Below are 18,038 nucleotides of genomic sequence, written 5' to 3' on the forward strand. Positions count from 1 at the left end.
CAGATATCAAGACACGGAAGCTCCTAACCATGCATGGAGGGTTCCATCCCAAGTCCAGCACCCTGAGACTGTACACTAGCCGTAAAGAAGGAGGCCGAGGACTAGCGAGCGTGAGAGCCACTATCCAAGATGAAACATCCAAGATCCATAAGTACATCAGGGATAAGGCCCCAACGGATCACGTGCTCAGTGAATGTCTCAGACAATGGGCATCAAAGGAAGATGAGGTGCTGGAGGGACCATCATGGGAGGACAAGCCCCTACATGGGATGTACCACCGAAACATAGCTGAAGTAGCTGATATCCAGAAATCCTACCAATGGCTAGAAAGAGCTGGTCTGAAGGACAGCACAGAGGCACTGATCCTGGCTGCACAAGAACAGGCCTTGAGCACCAGAGCAATAGAGGCCCAAATCTACCACACCAGACAAGTCCCCAGGTGTAGATTGTGCAAAGAAGGTCCTGAGACAATCCAGCACATAACTGCAGGGTGTAAGATGCTGGCAGGTAAAGCATACATGGAGCGCCATAACCAAGTAGCTGGAATAGTGTACAGGAACATCTGTGCAGAGTATGGACTGGAAGTCCCAAGATCCAAGTGGGAAACACCTCCAAAGGTGGTAGAGAATGACCAAGCCAAGATCCTCTGGGACTTCCAGATCCAGACAGACAGAATGGTAATGGCGAACCAACCGGACATTGTGGTGGTGGACAAAGAGCAGAGGAAAGCCGTTGTGGTTGACATAGCCATCCCCGTGGGTGGTCTCTTTTTCCCTTCAAGCTCGGGTCCTCTACCAGAGGCCTGGGAGCTTGAGGGTTCTACGCAGTATCTTTGCTGTTCCTAGTACTGCACTTTTCTGGACTGAGATGTCAGATGTTTTTCCTGGGATCTGTTTCAGCCACTCCTCCAGTTTGGGGGTTACTGCCCCTAGTGCTCCAATGACCACAGGTACCACTGAAGTCTTAACTCTCCAGGTCTTCTCCAGCTCTTCTCTGAGCCCTTGATATTTCTCAAGTTTCTCATGTTCCTTTTTCCTAATGTTACCATCATTTGGGATGGCTATGTCAACCACAACGGCTTTCCTCTGCTCTTTGTCCACCACCACAATGTCCGGTTGGTTCGCCATTACCATTCTGTCTGTCTGGATCTGGAAGTCCCAGAGGATCTTGGCTTGGTCATTCTCTACCACCTTTGGAGGTGCTTCCCACTTGGATCTTGGGACTCCCAGTCCATACTCTGCACAGATGTTCCTGTACACTATTCCAGCTACTTGGTTATGGCGCTCCATGTATGCTTTACCTGCCAGCATCTTACACCCTGCAGTTATGTGCTGGATTGTCTCAGGACCTTCTTTGCACAATCTACACCTGGGGTCTTGTCTGGTGTGGTAGATTTGGGCCTCTATTGCTCTGGTGCTCAAGGCCTGTTCTTGTGCAGCCAGGATCAGTGCCTCTGTGCTGTCCTTCAGACCAGCTCTTTCTAGCCATTGGTAGGATTTCTGGATATCAGCTACTTCAGCTATGTTTCGGTGGTACATCCCATGTAGGGGCTTGTCCTCCCATGATGGTCCCTCCAGCACCTCATCTTCCTTTGATGCCCATTGTCTGAGACATTCACTGAGCACGTGATCCGTTGGGGCCTTATCTCTGATGTACTTATGGATCTTGGATGTTTCATCTTGGATAGTGGCTCTCACGCTCGCTAGTCCTCGGCCTCCTTCTTTACGGCTAGTGTACAGTCTCAGGGTGCTGGAGTTGGGATGGAACCCTCCATGCATGGTTAGGAGCTTCCGTGTCTTGATATCTGTGGTCTGTATATCTTCCTTTGGCCACCGTATGATTCCTGCAGGGTATCTGATTACTGGTAGGGCGTAGCTGTTAATGGCTAGGGACTTGTTCTTGCCATTGAGCTGACTTCTTAGGGCTTGCCTTACTCGATGGAGGTATTTGGCTGTGGCTGCTTTCCTTGTTTCCTCGTCAAGGTTGCCATTTGCCTGTGGAATTCCAAGGTATTTGTAGCTGTCCTCAATGTCTGCTATTGTTCCTTCTGGGAGTGAGACCCCCTCTGTGTGGATTACCTTTCCTCTTTTAGTCACCATGCGGCCACATTTCTCAAGTCCGAATGACATTCCGATGTCAGAGCTGTAGATCCTGGTAGTGTGGATCAGGGAGTCAATGTCCCGCTCGTTCTTAGCGTACAGCTTTATGTCATCCATGTAGAGGAGGTGGCTGATGGTGGCCCCATTCCTGAGTTGGTATCCATAACCCGTCTTGTTGATTATTTGGCTGAGGGGGTTCAGTCCTATACAGAACAGCATTGGGGACAGAGCGTCTCCTTGGTATATACCACATTTGATGGTCACGTGTGCAAGTGGCTTGCCATTGGCTTCAAGTGTGGTTTTCCACTGTTTCATCGAGTTGGCGATGAAGGTTCTCAGAGTCCCATTGATGTTGTACAGCCTCAAGCATTCAGTGATCCAAGTATGTGGCATTGAGTCATATGCTTTCTTGTAATCAATCCAGGCAGTGCTCAGGTTGGTACGTCTAGTTCTGCAGTCTTGGGTGACTGTTCTATCCACCAGGAGTTGATGTTTTGCTCCTCTGGTATTTTTACCAATCCCTTTCTGAGCAGTGCTCATGTATTGATCCATGTGCCTGCTGATCTTATCTGATATTATGCCCGACATCAGCTTCCATGTTGTGGAGAGGCAGGTGATTGGCCGGTAGTTGGATGGGACTGTACCCTTTGATGGATCCTTCTGGATCAGGATCGTACGCCCTTGGGTTAGCCATTCAGGGTGAGTCCCATCCCTTAGCAGCTGGTTCATTTGTGCTGCCAGGCGCTCATGGAGAGTTGTAAGTTTCTTGAGCCAGCAGCTGTGGATCATGTCAGGGCCTGGTGCTGTCCAGTTTTTCATTCCTGAGACTCTTCTCTGGATGTCTGCCACTGTGATGGTTACTGGGTTCTGTTCAGGGAGCTTGCTGTGGTCCTTTCTCAGAGCCACCAGCCACTGTGCATCCTTCTTATGTGATGCCTCCCGCTCCCATATATCCTTCCAGTACTGTTCAGTTTCCAGCCTTGGTGGGTCTGCTCTGCTATTATTCCCCTGCCACTGAGCGTACACTTTCGCTGGTTGTGTTGTGAACAACCTGTTTATTCGTCTGGCTTCATTCTCTCTTGTGTACCTCTTTAGGCGGCTGGCCAAGGCTTGGAGTCTTTGTTTGGCAGTTTCGAGTGCTTCAGGTATGGGCATCTGGCTGTATTTCTTGGGAACTTGCTTTTTCATTGCACCTTTCTGGGCCTCTGTCATTTGGCTCACTTCTCTCCGTGCTATCTTGATTTTGGCCTCCAGCCTTCTCTTCCATGGTGGGCACTGTTGTGGTCGCATATGGTCATTCTTCTTGTAGCCAAGCATTTCTAGGATCACTGCTGCTGAGGTGTATATCAGCTCATTGGTTTCAGTGATGGTAGCCGTAGGAATTGTTTTCAGTGCTGCATTCACATCTTCTAGGAGACTTTGTGAGGGTACTTCACTTAGCCTCTGCAGTGTGTATCTAGGTTCCCGAGCATTCATTCTCACCGTGATCTTGTTCTTCAGGTCAGTTGCTGCCTCGTTCAGCTTGATTATGCTTATTGGGGTTTCGTACCCAACCTCTGGACTTTTACATGGATTTAACTCGTCTCTGACCTGGTGCTCTGGTTGGCCTTCGTTATGGCATTTGTGTTGTATCTCATCAATCTCGAGGTGTGATAGCAGGTGCCGTTTATTGATATTGGAACATTGAGCTACTAGTTGCTTGGCCGATAGTGTTGACTGTGGGTATTGAAGTTGCCATTGTTCCCGCATTCTCCGCATGTAACCCCTCTCGCTCGGGTTGCTGGAGTAGTAGCATTCCAACAGATCCTTATTCTCGCATCTCGCCCATTTGTGTCTTGTTCCAGTAGCCCATTTTATTTATATATATATATATATATATATATATATATATATATATATATATATATATATATATATATATATATATACATACATACATACATACATACATACATACATACATACATACATACATACATACATACATACATATATATATATATATATATATATATATATATATATATATATATATATATATATATACTTTCTCCCTTGATGAGCTCAATCTCGGCATCAATGCGCTAAAGACTGGCAAAGCCATTGGCCTGGAAAACATATTCTCGGAAGAGATCAAACACTTTGGACCTCTGACGCGCAAATGGATCCTCGAACTGATGAACAACTGCATGCTGACAAGAAACATCCCAAAGATCTGGAGAAAAACCAAAATCATTGCTCTCCTCAAATCAGGTAAAGACCCAGCACATGCAAAGAGCTTTCATCCAATCTCCCTGCTATGCCACCCATATAAGCTGTTCGAGCAACTGATCCTCAACAGGCTGGCCCCAGTTGTTGAACCAGCCATCATCCCCCAACAAGCTGGATTCCGACCTGGCAAATCTAGAACAAGCCAACTTCTGAATCTCACTCAACATATTGAAGATGGGTTTCAGAAAGGACTGGTAACAGGAGCCGTCTTTGTTGATCTTTCTGCCGCATATGACACTGTGAACAACCGCCTTCTCCTCAAGAAGATTCTTGAGTTGACACAAGATCTGGCATTCTCTGATCTCATAGTAGCCCTCTTGAAAGACAGGCACTTATATGTGACCCTGAACAATATACAGAGTCGCTGGCGACAACAAAAGAACGGCCTACCCCAAAGTAGTGTGCTGGATCCACTGCTGTATAACATCTACACCAATGACCAGCCAATGGACCAGAACACTGAGTGTTTCATCTATGCAGACGACCTCTGTATAACATCACAAGAGACTACGTTTGAAACAGCAGAAACAAACCTCACCTCAGCCCTAGATGAGCAACTCCTCTACTACGAGCGCAACCACCTACACCAGGGGTCTCAAACTCCAGTCCTCGAGGGCCGCATTCCAAATGTTTTCCAAGTTTCCTTCGTTAAACACACCTGATTCAATTATCAGGCTCCTGCAGAACGTGAGGATGAACTGATCATTTGAATCAGGTGTGTTTAACGAGGGACACTTGGAAAACATGTAGGAATGCGGCCCCCGAGGACTGGAGTTTGAGACCCCTGACCTACACGCAAACCCTGCGAAGACTCAAGTCTGCTCATTCCATCTCAGGAACCGGGAAGCAAACCGACCTCTTAGAATCGAATGGTCTGGAACACCACATGAGAACTGCACCAACCCCGTCTACCTTGGTGTAACCCTGGACCGCAGCCTCTCCTACAGAGAACATATCCAGAACACCAAACTGAAAGTCAGCTCCCGAAACAACATCCTACAGAAGCTGGCTGACTCAAAGTGGGGAGCCACAGCACATACATTAAGTGATGTCTGTGCTATTCCTCTGCGGAGTATGCATGTCCTGTTTGGGGCAGATCAACCCAGGCTAAGAAACTGGACTTAGCGTTGAACAACACCTGCCACTTGATAACTGATTGCTTAAAGCCTACCAATGTGAACAATCTGCATCTCCTCGCTGGCATCGCTCCTCCAGATGTGAGAAGGGAGGTCACCAGTCCAGTAGAGAGGACAACATCTTCCAGCAATGAACGCCACATCCTTCATGGATGCGAACCCCGGCTCAACGACTGAAGTCAAGGAGAAGCTTCCTCAGCCATGTCCAGCCCCTCACAACATCTCAGGAAGAAACAAGACTCCGGCTATGGATGTGCCTCTGATGCGCTTCAAGACTGCTTTGGCACTACTGACTGGGACATGTTTAAGCGGGCGGCCACTTGCAACGGTTGGACAGACATAGAGGAGTATTCTGATTCTGTTGCTTCTTACATCACAAAGTGTATTGACTCACTCGAAGTCCATCGTCACTTGGGCTAACTGGAAGCCATGGCTGACGGGGGGCTGCTGAGGGGCAGGGACAAAATCTTCAGAGCGGGGGATGAGGCTGGCTTGAGGGCAGCGAGGGCCGACCTGTCACGGGGCATCAAGGAAGTGAAAAGGGCGTTCTCTTGCAAGATTACCGCCCACTTCAAGGACAGCAGGGATGCACGGAGCCTATGGCAGGGCATTCAGACCATCACGGACTACAAGTCCGCGCCGCAGAGCTGTGAGGGCGACGTCCGTCTGCTCAACGATCTTAACCGCTTCTTTGCTCGCTTCGACACTCAGAACAGCACTTGCCCGCTGAAGACCACTCCTCCTCCACACGAGCACTCCCTGTACCTCTCTGCCAACAGCATGAGGAGGGCGCTTGCCGCTATCAACGGCGGCGGGCCCTGACAACATCCCGGGTCGAGCGCTGAAGGACTGCGCTGGGGAGCTGACGGGTGTCTTCACGGACATCTTTAACATTTCCCTGCAGCAGGCCATCGTCCCTTCGTGTTTCAAGGCTGCCACCATCGTACCTATGCCAAAGAAGCCTGCTCTGTCCTGCTTCCCCGTGGCACTGACGCTCATCATCATGAAGTGCTTTGAGCGGCTTGTCATGGAGCACATCAGATCCATTCTCCCCCCCCACCATAGACCCCTTCCAGTTTGCATACCGAGCCAGACGGTCCTCTGAGGATGCCATCTGCTCTGCCCTCCACTCGGCCCTCTCCCACCTAGAGAGTAGGGACTCGTATGTGAGATTGCTGTTTGTGGACTTCAGTTCTGCCTTCAACACCATTGTGCCACAAAGACTCATCTGCAAACTCGACAAGCTGGGCCTCAGTACCTACCTCTGCAACTGGCTACTGGACTTCCTCTGTCAGAGGCCTCAGGTGGTACGTGTTGGCGACAAAATCTCCGCCAGCATCACGCTGACCACGGGGGACTCCCAAAGCTGTGTGCTCAGTCCGCTGCTCTTCACCCTGCTGACGCATGACTGCACTGCGTCCTACAGCGACAACCGCATAGTGAAGTTTGCTGACGACACGACTCTGGTGGGTCTCATCACCAAAGGCGACGAGACTCAGTACAGATTGGAGGTTGACCTTCTGACCGCGTGGTGCAGGGACAACAACCTCCTGCTGAACGTCAACAAGACCAAGGGAATAGTTGTTGACTTCCGGAAGGGTCACACCCAACACCTGCTGCTGACCATCAACGATGCTGTGGTGGAGAGGGTGAGCAGCACCAGATTCCTGAGGGTGCACATCAGTGAGGACCTCTCCTTGTCCGCCAACATCGCGTCACTGGCGAAGAAAGCTCAGCGCCGCCTGTACTTCCTGCGGAAACTCAGGCGAGCAAGTGCTCCTCCGGCCGTCATGACTACATTCTACTGTGGCACCATTGAAAGCGTCCTCTCCAGTTGTATGGCTGTCTGGGGTGGTAGCTGCACTGAATACAACATGAAGGCCCTGCAGTGCATTGTGAACACGGTTGGTAAGTGGTAAGATTATTGGTGCTTCACTCCCCTCCCTGAAGGGCATTTACATCTCCCATCTCGCCCGCAAGGCGACCACGATTGTGAGTGATGTGAGTCACCCCGCTCACTCTTTGTTTGATCTTCTGCCCTCTGGGAAGTGGTACAGGAGCCTGCGCTCCGGCACTGCCAGACTCACCAACAGCTTCATTCTCCAGGCTGTTAGGATCCTGAACTCTCTTCCCCCTTCTGCATAGTGTCCTGTACTTATTTATTGTTATTTTATTATTTATTCATCACTCTTGTTTATTCATTGTTTGTGCCTTCTTGTTTTATTTTCTGTTGTTTACTTGTATGTACATTGTGAACTATGTCTTGTCACCGTGTGATAGTGGGAACGTAATTTTGATCTCTTTGTGTGTCTTGGCATGTGAAGAAATTGACAATAAAGCAGACTTTGACTTTGACTTTGACAACAAAACTTGAAAATGACCCTCCTCCCATTGACATGGGAATCCTTCCGAAGATCTCCCAGCCAGCTCAAAAGCATCATGGGTCCGGTGGAAGACACTCAACTGCCTGAGAACAGGAACAGGCAGATCAAAAGCTGCTATGGCCAGATGGGGCTACAAAACTGGCCCAACCCTCTGTGAATGTGGAGAAGAGGACCATACTATGCAGCACTGCCTTGTCTGCCCTCTACTGCCCAACCCCTGCAGCTTAAAAGATCTCGCTGAATTCAATGACAACGCGAAAGACTTTGTAAAGACATGGGAAACTGTCATCTGACTAGCACTTCAAAGACACAAAAAGAAGAAGAATCCTCATAGTAACAAAAATACTAAAACAAATGGAGTCAGTCGGCATCCGGGCCGCGCGGTCGGGTTTTCTCGGGTCCTTTCGGCTCATCTCGCGAGGTTCGACCTCCGAATTTTATTCGACAACTGAAGAAAAAAAATTGGGGATTTATCGTTAGAATTCAGATTTGTTCGAGAACCGGGACGTTTGAAAACCGAGGTTTGACTGTATAAGGGAATATGCACAAATCATACATTGTCATAAAGAATAATTAAAAATTCATAGATAAGATGCACTGGACTATAAGGCGTAGGGTTCAAAGCTTGTGCAAAAAGTAGGGGCCTATTGTCCGGAAAATACGGTATATTTGTACTGACCCAATCTATTCGTTTACCGTTTTTGATGCCCAATTTCTTTAACAATAAGCATTGTTCCCTTTTTATCAAGACTTTAGTTACTATGTCTAACTCATTTTGTATCTTGTAAGTTCCACAAACTCATCATATTATCAATCTACGTTTTTTCAAATGCTTTCTTTTCCACTTCTGAGAAATTTAACAATCCAATTAAAGGCATTACAGACAATCCTTTCGACAGCGCTGAACGCATTTTTGAATAATGCGCGTGCGCAGGGACCAGGGACCCCACTCTCCACCCTTCCGTGTTGTTTTTAGGAAACGCTTCCGCACTCATGCACGAACGCCATATTTGAAGTTGGCTTTGCAAAGACGTCAAAAACAGGCTTTCTTTTGCAAGAACCGTCATCATCACGATGTTCATCAGCCATTTTAACTCAAAAGTCAAGCAGGGAATGCTACAACAAAGCCAGAGTGGCCAAAATTCGCTGAGTTTTAATCATTTTACGCACATGCGCAGTACTTGGCGCAATCACGTCAGCCAGCACGGATATCAACAAGTAAATAAAATATGAAAAACAGATTGATTGACAAGTTAACTGACCAATGTTCCCATTATTTACGTTGCCAATGATTGGTTGAGGTTTTTCCGGTCCCACTGAGCGCGTGGTTTATATATATTAATACGTATATTTTAATATGACCTACTATATAACAGTCCAACAGTTTAAGATCAGGGGATGTTTGAGAATATTTGTCATTTTTCACATGTCCTGAGTGTTGTTAGTCACCTAAATGTTGAACAGAGGCTGTGATATACCGAAGTCAAATTCCTTGTTTGGCACGCTCAAACTTTTTCTTCAAACTTAGAAAAATACTAATTTTTAATCGTATTCTGCATCAAATTCTCATATACAACTTGCATTTTCTTGTCATACGGACACCAGTCCTTGCCACATTTGCTTCTCGCAGACAGCCTCCCTACAGGGGGCTCCAAGCTTCATTTTACGTTTTATTCTCCACTTACATTCCCCATCCTTGTCACGTCTTTCCCACTTCCAGCCTTTATTAAAGATTAAAGTTTCAAAATCCTTTGTTAAAAATATAGGGTCCGGCAAAATGATTTGACACATTTGTACGTTTAATAAAATGCAAATAAATTAAAGAAACAAAAACTTTTTTTTTATTTTCGAAAAGTACATATAATGCCATTTTGTTTGCGTTTCGTTTCATTTCATTTTCGTTTTGTTTTTGAATAATGTTATTTTGTTTTGTTTCAGTTGCTTACTGGACCGGTGAATATCGAGCTTTCATTGCGGAAACGTTTATCAAGAACGAATCTGTAACTGCAACACAACGAGTATTCCGTTTGCGCTTCAGACTTGGTAGACATGATCCCGTACCTGCTCGTAACACGATCTTGTTATGGGTTACTAACTTTAGAGCCAGTGGATCAGCATTGAAACGAAAATCAACCCGCCGACCTCGCACTGCCAGAACTCCAGAAAATGTGGCAGCGGGAAGACCAAAATAACATTATTCGAAAACGAAATGAAAATGAAATGAAACGAAAAAAACAAAATCGCGAAAATAAAAAAACTTTTTTGTTTCTTTAATTTATTTGCATTTTACTACCTACAAATGTGTCAGATCACTTTGCCGGACCCTGTATAATGAAATTTACCAGTCAACCAATAGGTTTTTGTGTCTTTAGTATCATTGTTCAGTATTTAATCATTCAGAGTCTGTGTTCCAAACGAAGCCTTCATTAATGTTTTGACCTCTTAAATGTTATTATTATTGTCAGCAGTGCTTAAATTTCCACCCATCTCATCACAGCCCCGCGATAACTCCTCCTCAATTGAGATCCGCTCGTTCAACCTAATTTCACACAACTTTATCCAAAACCCATTTTATTACCAGCTGCGTATTAGACTAGCGGAGTCTAATCGAACCTATCGTAATATGTTACTACCGTTAAGCAGCAGTGACACTTGTGTCTATACTCGCCCAGTCGTTCTCGCAGCAAGAGTGCATTAGCCAAACTAATGTCATCACGCGTTTCACTCATCCGTTTGGCACTCTTCAATCCAAACAGCCGAACATTTGCACACACTGACGTCATCTCTTTTCGTCATCTTCATCTCATTCAAACCAGCTAAAATTCACATCCTCGCCAGGATCTATGTTCATTGAATTTCTTTTCATGACTGTATAGGCAGTCCGTTTCAAACTGCTTGATAATACGCAAACACGTCTTGCACCCGGCAGTTTCAGGGTCCCCTTCAAGCGACCTCCAAGATTCGTGATCCATTTAAAGTCACAGTTTTACTTCAGACATTCTAGTTTTACCGCATTCACACCATGTCCAGTTTTTCAGGACTTCATTTCTTTTCTAATTTCTCATTTCATCACATTCAAACCAGACATGTCTTTCTCTCATCACTTTGTGCACATTCCCCATTAAAACTCATCCATTCATCCATCCATCCATTAGCTGGCTCGCTTGTCCCCACGTGGGTCGTGGGCGTGCTGGAGCCTATCCCAGCTGTCATCGGGCAGTAGGCTGGGGACACCCTGAACTGGTTGCCAGCAAATCGCAGGCCACACAGGGACAAACAACCTCCGCACTTGCACTCACACTTATGGGCAATTTGCCGTGCTAAATCCTACTAAGCATTTGTTGGGATGTGGGAGGAAACCGGAGTGCCAGGAGAAAACCCACACAGGCACACGGAGAACATGCAAACTCCACACAGGGAGTGCCGTAGGTGGAATCGAGCCCGCACTCTCTGAACTGTGAGGCAGTCATGCTAACCAATGTGTCACCTTGCCACCCTATTCAAACTCATATCCCTACTTATTCTATTTTTATTTTTATTCTATCTTATTCACCGTTTCTATATATTTCGTCATTTCGTTTATATCTAGGGGCCTCACCCCTATTATTATTTAGATCTATTATAAAACCTAAGTTAGGGAACACATTCCCATGGCGAACTAGCTAGCAGACCCATGTACACAAGTTCCTTTTTAACTACATTCAAGCTAGGCTACGCAACACAGTAACACGGGCAGACCAAATCTGACGTGAGGAAGTAACTTAACTTAACCAACACATTCCCATGACGAACCAGCTAGCAGGCCCATGTACACAGGTTCCTTTTTAACTACCTCCAAGCTTGGCTACGCAACACAGGAACACCAGCATACCAAACGTGACATAAGAAAGCAGCGAGCAGCAACAAGCTTATCCACCGGATCGAGAATGGACTGGTGGAACATGACCGTCGATGCCTGCACCAGGTCTGACACTGGAAGAAGAAGAATACACATAACATTTTTCAGTATTACTAATTACTCAATGTCACCTGGAAGACATTGTGGCCAGAAGTGTTCCACGACTACAAATGATTTACCTTTCAAGAAATTCATCATTCTGCTGTCAGTAACGTAGTGAAGCTGGGAAGGCTAGTCAAAGGAGAAGGCTTTTCTGATTTGAACGCGGTGTTAAAGGGCTCCTCAATTGCCACAGAGAATTGCTAACGGATGAAGATCTGGCTGAGATGACAAAGTCAGCGAGTGAGGACGAAGTAGAAGTCAAACAAGATGATTCAGAAGTTTCAGATTCAGTCTAACAATCAAACGCCTGGCAACCATAATGCAAATGATATAATAATGATCGGCAAACAAACTTAAGAAGATGGTGGTTGAATGGGACCCAGAGATGATTCGTGTGTTGCAGTTCAGAAATGCAATCGATGGAGCCCTGCACGTGTATAAAAGCATCTTAAATCAGGAGAAAAAAATAAAATAAAGCAATGCCAGCAGCAGCCTATCACTATGTTCCTGAAAGAGCCTGTTGCAATTGAGATTCCGAAGAGTGTCGACCTTATGTTAGTAATATATAAGATTGTTTCTTGTCACGACTCGTCTCCGGTCGTCCTATTATGCGTCTATGTTGTCATGGTTTCTGTTCGCGTCTCTTTGTACTTGCCTCTCCCCTCCTGTATCTACTCATAATGTAATCACATGTAATCACAGTCACCTGCCTCTTGTTACCTGTTGTGTATTGAAGTCCTGTCTGCGTGTCACTCCCCTGTCGGATTGTTTTAGTCTCTTTGTCTTTGTCTCTCTGTTAGTTTCTGTTAGTCTGTTTCTGTTCATCTGTCGGTTCCCCCTGTCACTCTGCCTCCACAAGTCATGTTAGTTTGCCGGTTTCTGTTTCTCTGTTCCCCTCATCCTACCCTCCAACACCCTTTTCCCTCAATAAACCCTGGTCCAAGCTGCATTTGGTCACCCTGCTCCATTCTCATCTGTGACAGTTTCTAATAGTCAATTCAACTTTAAAATGTTTAAAAGTACTAATAAGTGTTTACAAAAAGGGTATAAAAGTCTTATCGGAGCTCATTAAATTATTGATCCCACATCGTGGATTTTGGCCTACCGCGGGGTGTCTTGGAACCAATTATCCGCAATAAACGAGGGTTACAGTATTCCCCCTTGAATGAAGCAATGCCAGCCAACACCACCCCATCAACCCATTTTCCATACCGCCTCTCCCTACTGGGATCGCGGCCGTGCTGGAGCCTATCCCAGCTGTCATCGGGCAGTAGGCGGAGGACACCATGAATCGGTTGCCAGCCAATCGCAGATCACACAGAGACGAACAACCATCTGTCCTCGCACTCACACCTACAGACAAGTTGAAGTGCCCAGTCAGCCTACCAAGCATGTCCAACACGATCCCTTCCCACTAAAATGTAAATGTTATTTTGGAAAATTATTTGAAAATCAACTCAATTGTTTTCATTTCAGTGCGTCTCAGTGGGCGGAGTTCAGTCCTGCAAGTCCAGAAAGGCGGTGTGTGGAGGACAGTCTGCTCAGATGACTGGAATAACTGGCTGGGACTTTCGGCATGCAAGCAGTTGGGATATACCAGGTTTTTCCTTCAATTAAGAGATATTGTTGTGGATGCGCCGTGATGATGCATGACCTTCCGTTAAATGTACTTCTGCAAACTTGTAGTGTGTGTGTGTGTGTGTGTGTGTGTGTGTCTGTGTGTGTGTGTGTGTGTGTGTGTGTGTGTGCGTGCGTGTGCGTGCATGTGTGAGCGTGCATGTGTGTGGGTGTATGTGGGTGGGTGGCGCATGTGATCAATGCCTGCATGCGACATTCTGATAGCATTGTTTGCAATAATACTTGCATGGCAACACATTTCAGCTGAAAACTGGACTGAAAAAAACAAACACACAAATTACTTGTACCATTTTGGCCCGAATACAAGACGATGTTTTTTTTTTGTTTGTTTTTTTTTTGCATTGAAATAAGACTGAAAAAGTGGGGGCCGTCTTACATTCGGGGTCTAGACATTATACCCATTTTCACTTGTGCGCAGCAGTAAGTTAAAGGTTGCTGGTATCGACTGAGTATGTTGCTGTGATCGTGTGCGTCGTTGACACAAAGTGAGTATATACCTTTCATTGTTACTACTGTCCACTGTTGTGCCGTTTGTCCGATCGCGGTTTGCTTCGTGTGCGCGCTGTTTGATTGACAGCTCCGGCGCACTCCTTTAAGTTTGCCTCGTATCGTACGAGTAGCCGTTACGCATTATAAAACCGAAGCTGCGAGCCGTATGAAATCTGACGGGCCGGAGTTTGGACATGCCTGGTTTAGAACATTCTCAATTCAAGCTCAAGAGCTTTGGGATGCCTTACAGCTACGCCTCCCCTGCCGTCATGAAAAGGGGAAAAACAAACAAACAAAGTCATTTTCCTTTTAATTTCAATAATTTTGTATAATTTTGAACCAAAATTGCTGAATTTTTATAGTTATTTTTAAAACTGAAGACGATTCGCTTGGAGGAGCCAACGTCATGTCTAGCCTCATCTGAGGTTTTTTATTATTTATTATTATTATTTACGGCACTGTCAAACTGAATAAAAAAAACCATGAAACTTGAAACTGTAATTCCTCCTATTACCAAAAGGTGACAGCACCACCCCTCTCCGCTCATTTCTGCCATGGCGACTGCAAAGAAAACGAGGAAAGTTCACATTGAGGGCCGTTGCTTTCCAGACAAATGGAAATTACGATACTTCTTCACTGAAAATCAAGGCAATTGTGTTTGTCTAATCTGTAAAGAGACAGTTGCCTTGTTTAAGGATTTCAACCTCAAGGGATGCTATCAGATTAAACATGCTAACACATACAACAAGCTAACAGGGAGTGACCGCACTGATAAAGTGAAGCAGCTCCAAGCTGAACTGGCATCACAACAGCGATTCTTCACGCGGGGCTGTGAGTCAAAAGTAAATATTACTAAAGCAAGCTATAAAGTGTCCATGTTAATACTGTAGATGTGACACAAACTATTACTTTCTGAAAGATATTGTAAATGACAAGAGCAAAAACCACTTGTTTTAAGTTTTAATAATAAGAGACAACTTTGCATTAGTTGTAACTCCTGTTTAAAATGTTCATGAGGCAAAAATATTTAAACTCGTGTAAATTTAAGGTATTTCATACAGTTTTTTCAATGTTATCTGACTCTTCAGATATGAATGAAAAGCAGAATTTGTGTTTTTAGAGTTCTCACATCTTCCTGAGTGGCTTATATTTGGTTATTTTCTCATTTAAAACATAAAGACAATTGTGACAATGAAATTTGTTTTATAACGGTGTGTATTTGCATGAAATTTTTGTAGTTAAAAAAATTCCGAAAAAACTATTGGCACCCGGCCCCCTTCACTTTATCAAATCTGGCCCTCCTTGTAAAAAATTTGGACACCCCTGCTCTCGACCGTGCGGACTTCTTTTGGGGCCTTGGGGTCAGTAAAAGACCAGCGTTGTGCGAACGAAAGTTTCAGAAGTGAACATAAGGTACATTAAGTCGCCGAGATAGGAAAGTGCTAAGCCATGCAATGTATTATAGGTTAGTAAGAGAACCTTGAAATTGCATCTCAAGTGGACCGGGAGCCAATGCAAGTTGGCTAGTATTGGGGTAATATGAGCAAATTTTCTCATCATTGTGAGCGGTCTCACTGATGCATTTTGTACCAATTGCACCCTGTCAGCCATACACGTCTATTCGACGCCTGGTCTATGTATAGACCTAATTTAGACGTCTAAAATTGGTCTCGGTATGTTTTAAACAACCAATGATCCGTGTGAAGTGTGGTTGTATTGCTTCGTTCGAAACGTTAGGGGCAGACACGTGCAGAAATAGTGCACCACCGTAAAACAAAACAAGAAGAAGAAGAAGTAGTGGGTACTTTTCTTCGAGTTGCATCGAATTGGAAACAGTCGACGCTGCCACAGAAAAAGAACAAAACGACTTACTTTTCTACAAAACAAAGAAAAGCTGCATTTAGGTATGTAATAATTTTGAACAGAGCATGCTTTGTATGTTTCAAAAATGTTTTTGCGAGTGGTTTGTTTGTATGTGTTTGTTGGAGGATGGTTTGGTAAAGTTACTTATTAATGTAAAGCATTTTATGTTGCTTGAAATGTATGAAGTGACCAATATAAACTACTTTTGCGACTAGTTGGAGTGAGCGTGTTGTTTGGGGGGGTATTCGCAGGGTATAGATCACAAATTTGAGATTTTGTGATGGCATAACAAAGATGAAATTTCCCTCTTTTGCCCATGTAGTGATTTGTGACTCCAGATTTAGCTCAAGGAGTGGCAGGTGAAAAGGTAGGTCTTTATCTTCTGATGTCATTAAAATGTGCGACTAACTTGTTTTGCGCTCAAGAGGGCTTGGAACTGAAAGGCAAATCACCTCAAAAGTTAAAATTGTGTTGTGTCATGTGATTCACAGCGGTTAATGGGTGATTTGTCAAATCAGACATGTTCTTTTACCCGTTCCCTCCAAGCCTGGAGAAAAGAGCATCTGTATTCAAAACTGACCGGACTCCACAAGGTATAGATTGATTTTTTACTTATTCTTAATTGTAGAAGTAATCACAACTGCCTTGCGTTAACTTTGGAAAAATGTATCTGTTATTGGTAGTTTGAATATACTTATGTATGCTTAGCTACTATCTAGCATATGCAAAAAGCGTATGTCGTAATTGCAATCTTCAATATGGAACTTGCATTTATGACATGTCATTGCCTTGACTTTCAAATGTCAAAGTGCAAAATAAAACCCAAGTGTACCCTGTACATTTTCATAATTTGGATAACAACTTGTAGAACAAGCAAGGCGTTTTTTTTTTTAGTCTTAGAACGGACTAATTTTTTTTCTATTATTTGTAATGGGAAAAATACATTCGTAATTCAACCGATTCGCTTCTTGAACCGCCTTCTGGAACGGATTGTGGTCGAAAACCGAGGTTTGACTGTATTATTGCTATTCTTGTTAAAATCACACTTACATGTGAACTGGAAATGACATTAATAACACATAATGAAAGCTAAATTGAGCAAATTGGCTATTTCAGAAGTGTGTGTCAAACCGGTAGCCCTTTGCCGTAATCAGTACCCAGGAAATAGCTCTCGGTTTAAGAAAGGTTGGTGACCCCTGACCTAAAGAAACACGACGTTACAGACAGATGACAAAATTCATTAGATATTATACACATCAGCTTAACTACGGAAATTAGTTAATATAGCCACAGTATTTTAACATTTAAACAGCGACATAGAGACAGACAGCAGTTCAGTCTCACTGCATAGCCTGTCAGCATATAGCCGTGTGATTACGCAATCCTCAGAGGGGGCAAGGCAGAATGTTGGCTCCTCCGAGCGAATCGTCTGCGGTTTTAAAAAAAGTCCCCCCCCAATGATCATCGTCACACACACATCTGGGTGTGGTGAAATTTGTCCTCTGCATTTAACCCATCCCCATGTGATTTTAATCCATCCCCTGGGGGAGAGGGGAGCAGTGAGCAGCAGCGGTGCCGCGCTCGGGAATCATTTGGTGATCTAACCCCCCAATTCCAACCCTTAATGCTGAGTGCCAAGCAGGGAGGCAATGGGTCCCATTTTTATAGTCTTTGGTATGACCCGGCCGGGGTTTGAACCCACAACCTTCCAGTCTCAGGGCGGACATTCTACTACTAGGCCACTGAGCTGGTTAAAATAACTATAAACAATTCAGCGATTTTGGTTCTAAATGATACAAAACTGCTGAAATTAAAAGGAAAATGCCTGTATAATAAAAAAAATTTAATTTGTTTTTTCCCCTATTCATGATGGCAGGGGAGGGCACTGCCCGTCACTGGTCTAGATGTTCAAATGATCACTAGCTATTAGCACGATTAGCGCTAATCGCACTAATAGGTATTAGCCATCATTCGAACGTCTACTCAATAAACGTCTAAAAATTGTTCACATATAGACGTCTAATAGACATCTATTAGACGTCTATCCCGTACACGTCTAAACAACTTTCACATATACCGTAATTGCCGGACTATAAACCGCACCGGATTATAAACCGCACCAGCTAGAATTTAGGGATATTTCCTTTTTTTTCTTACG

The 18,038-nt window shown here is 44.7% G+C and overlaps 1 protein-coding gene and 1 long non-coding RNA gene across 2 annotated transcripts in view; one reads left to right on the plus strand and one right to left on the minus strand.

Annotated features, from left to right (window-relative positions):
- tmprss3a (transmembrane serine protease 3a) overlaps window positions 1-18,038 on the plus strand; it is a 181,316-nt gene that overhangs the window by 60,817 nt on the left and 102,461 nt on the right. Inside the window, exon 5 of the mRNA XM_088382835.1 lies at window positions 13,367-13,490. Coding sequence (XP_088238961.1) covers window positions 13,367-13,490 — 124 coding nt within the window. The remainder of the gene's footprint in view (window positions 1-13,366; window positions 13,491-18,038) is intronic.
- LOC148394672 (uncharacterized) overlaps window positions 1-18,038 on the minus strand; it is a 128,601-nt gene that overhangs the window by 2,392 nt on the left and 108,171 nt on the right. The window lies entirely within an intron of this gene.

This window comes from Syngnathus floridae, chromosome 8 (genome assembly GCF_059516105.1).
Source record: "Syngnathus floridae isolate MCC-2025c chromosome 8, RoL_Sflo_1.0, whole genome shotgun sequence".
Taxonomy (NCBI): domain Eukaryota; kingdom Metazoa; phylum Chordata; class Actinopteri; order Syngnathiformes; family Syngnathidae; genus Syngnathus; species Syngnathus floridae.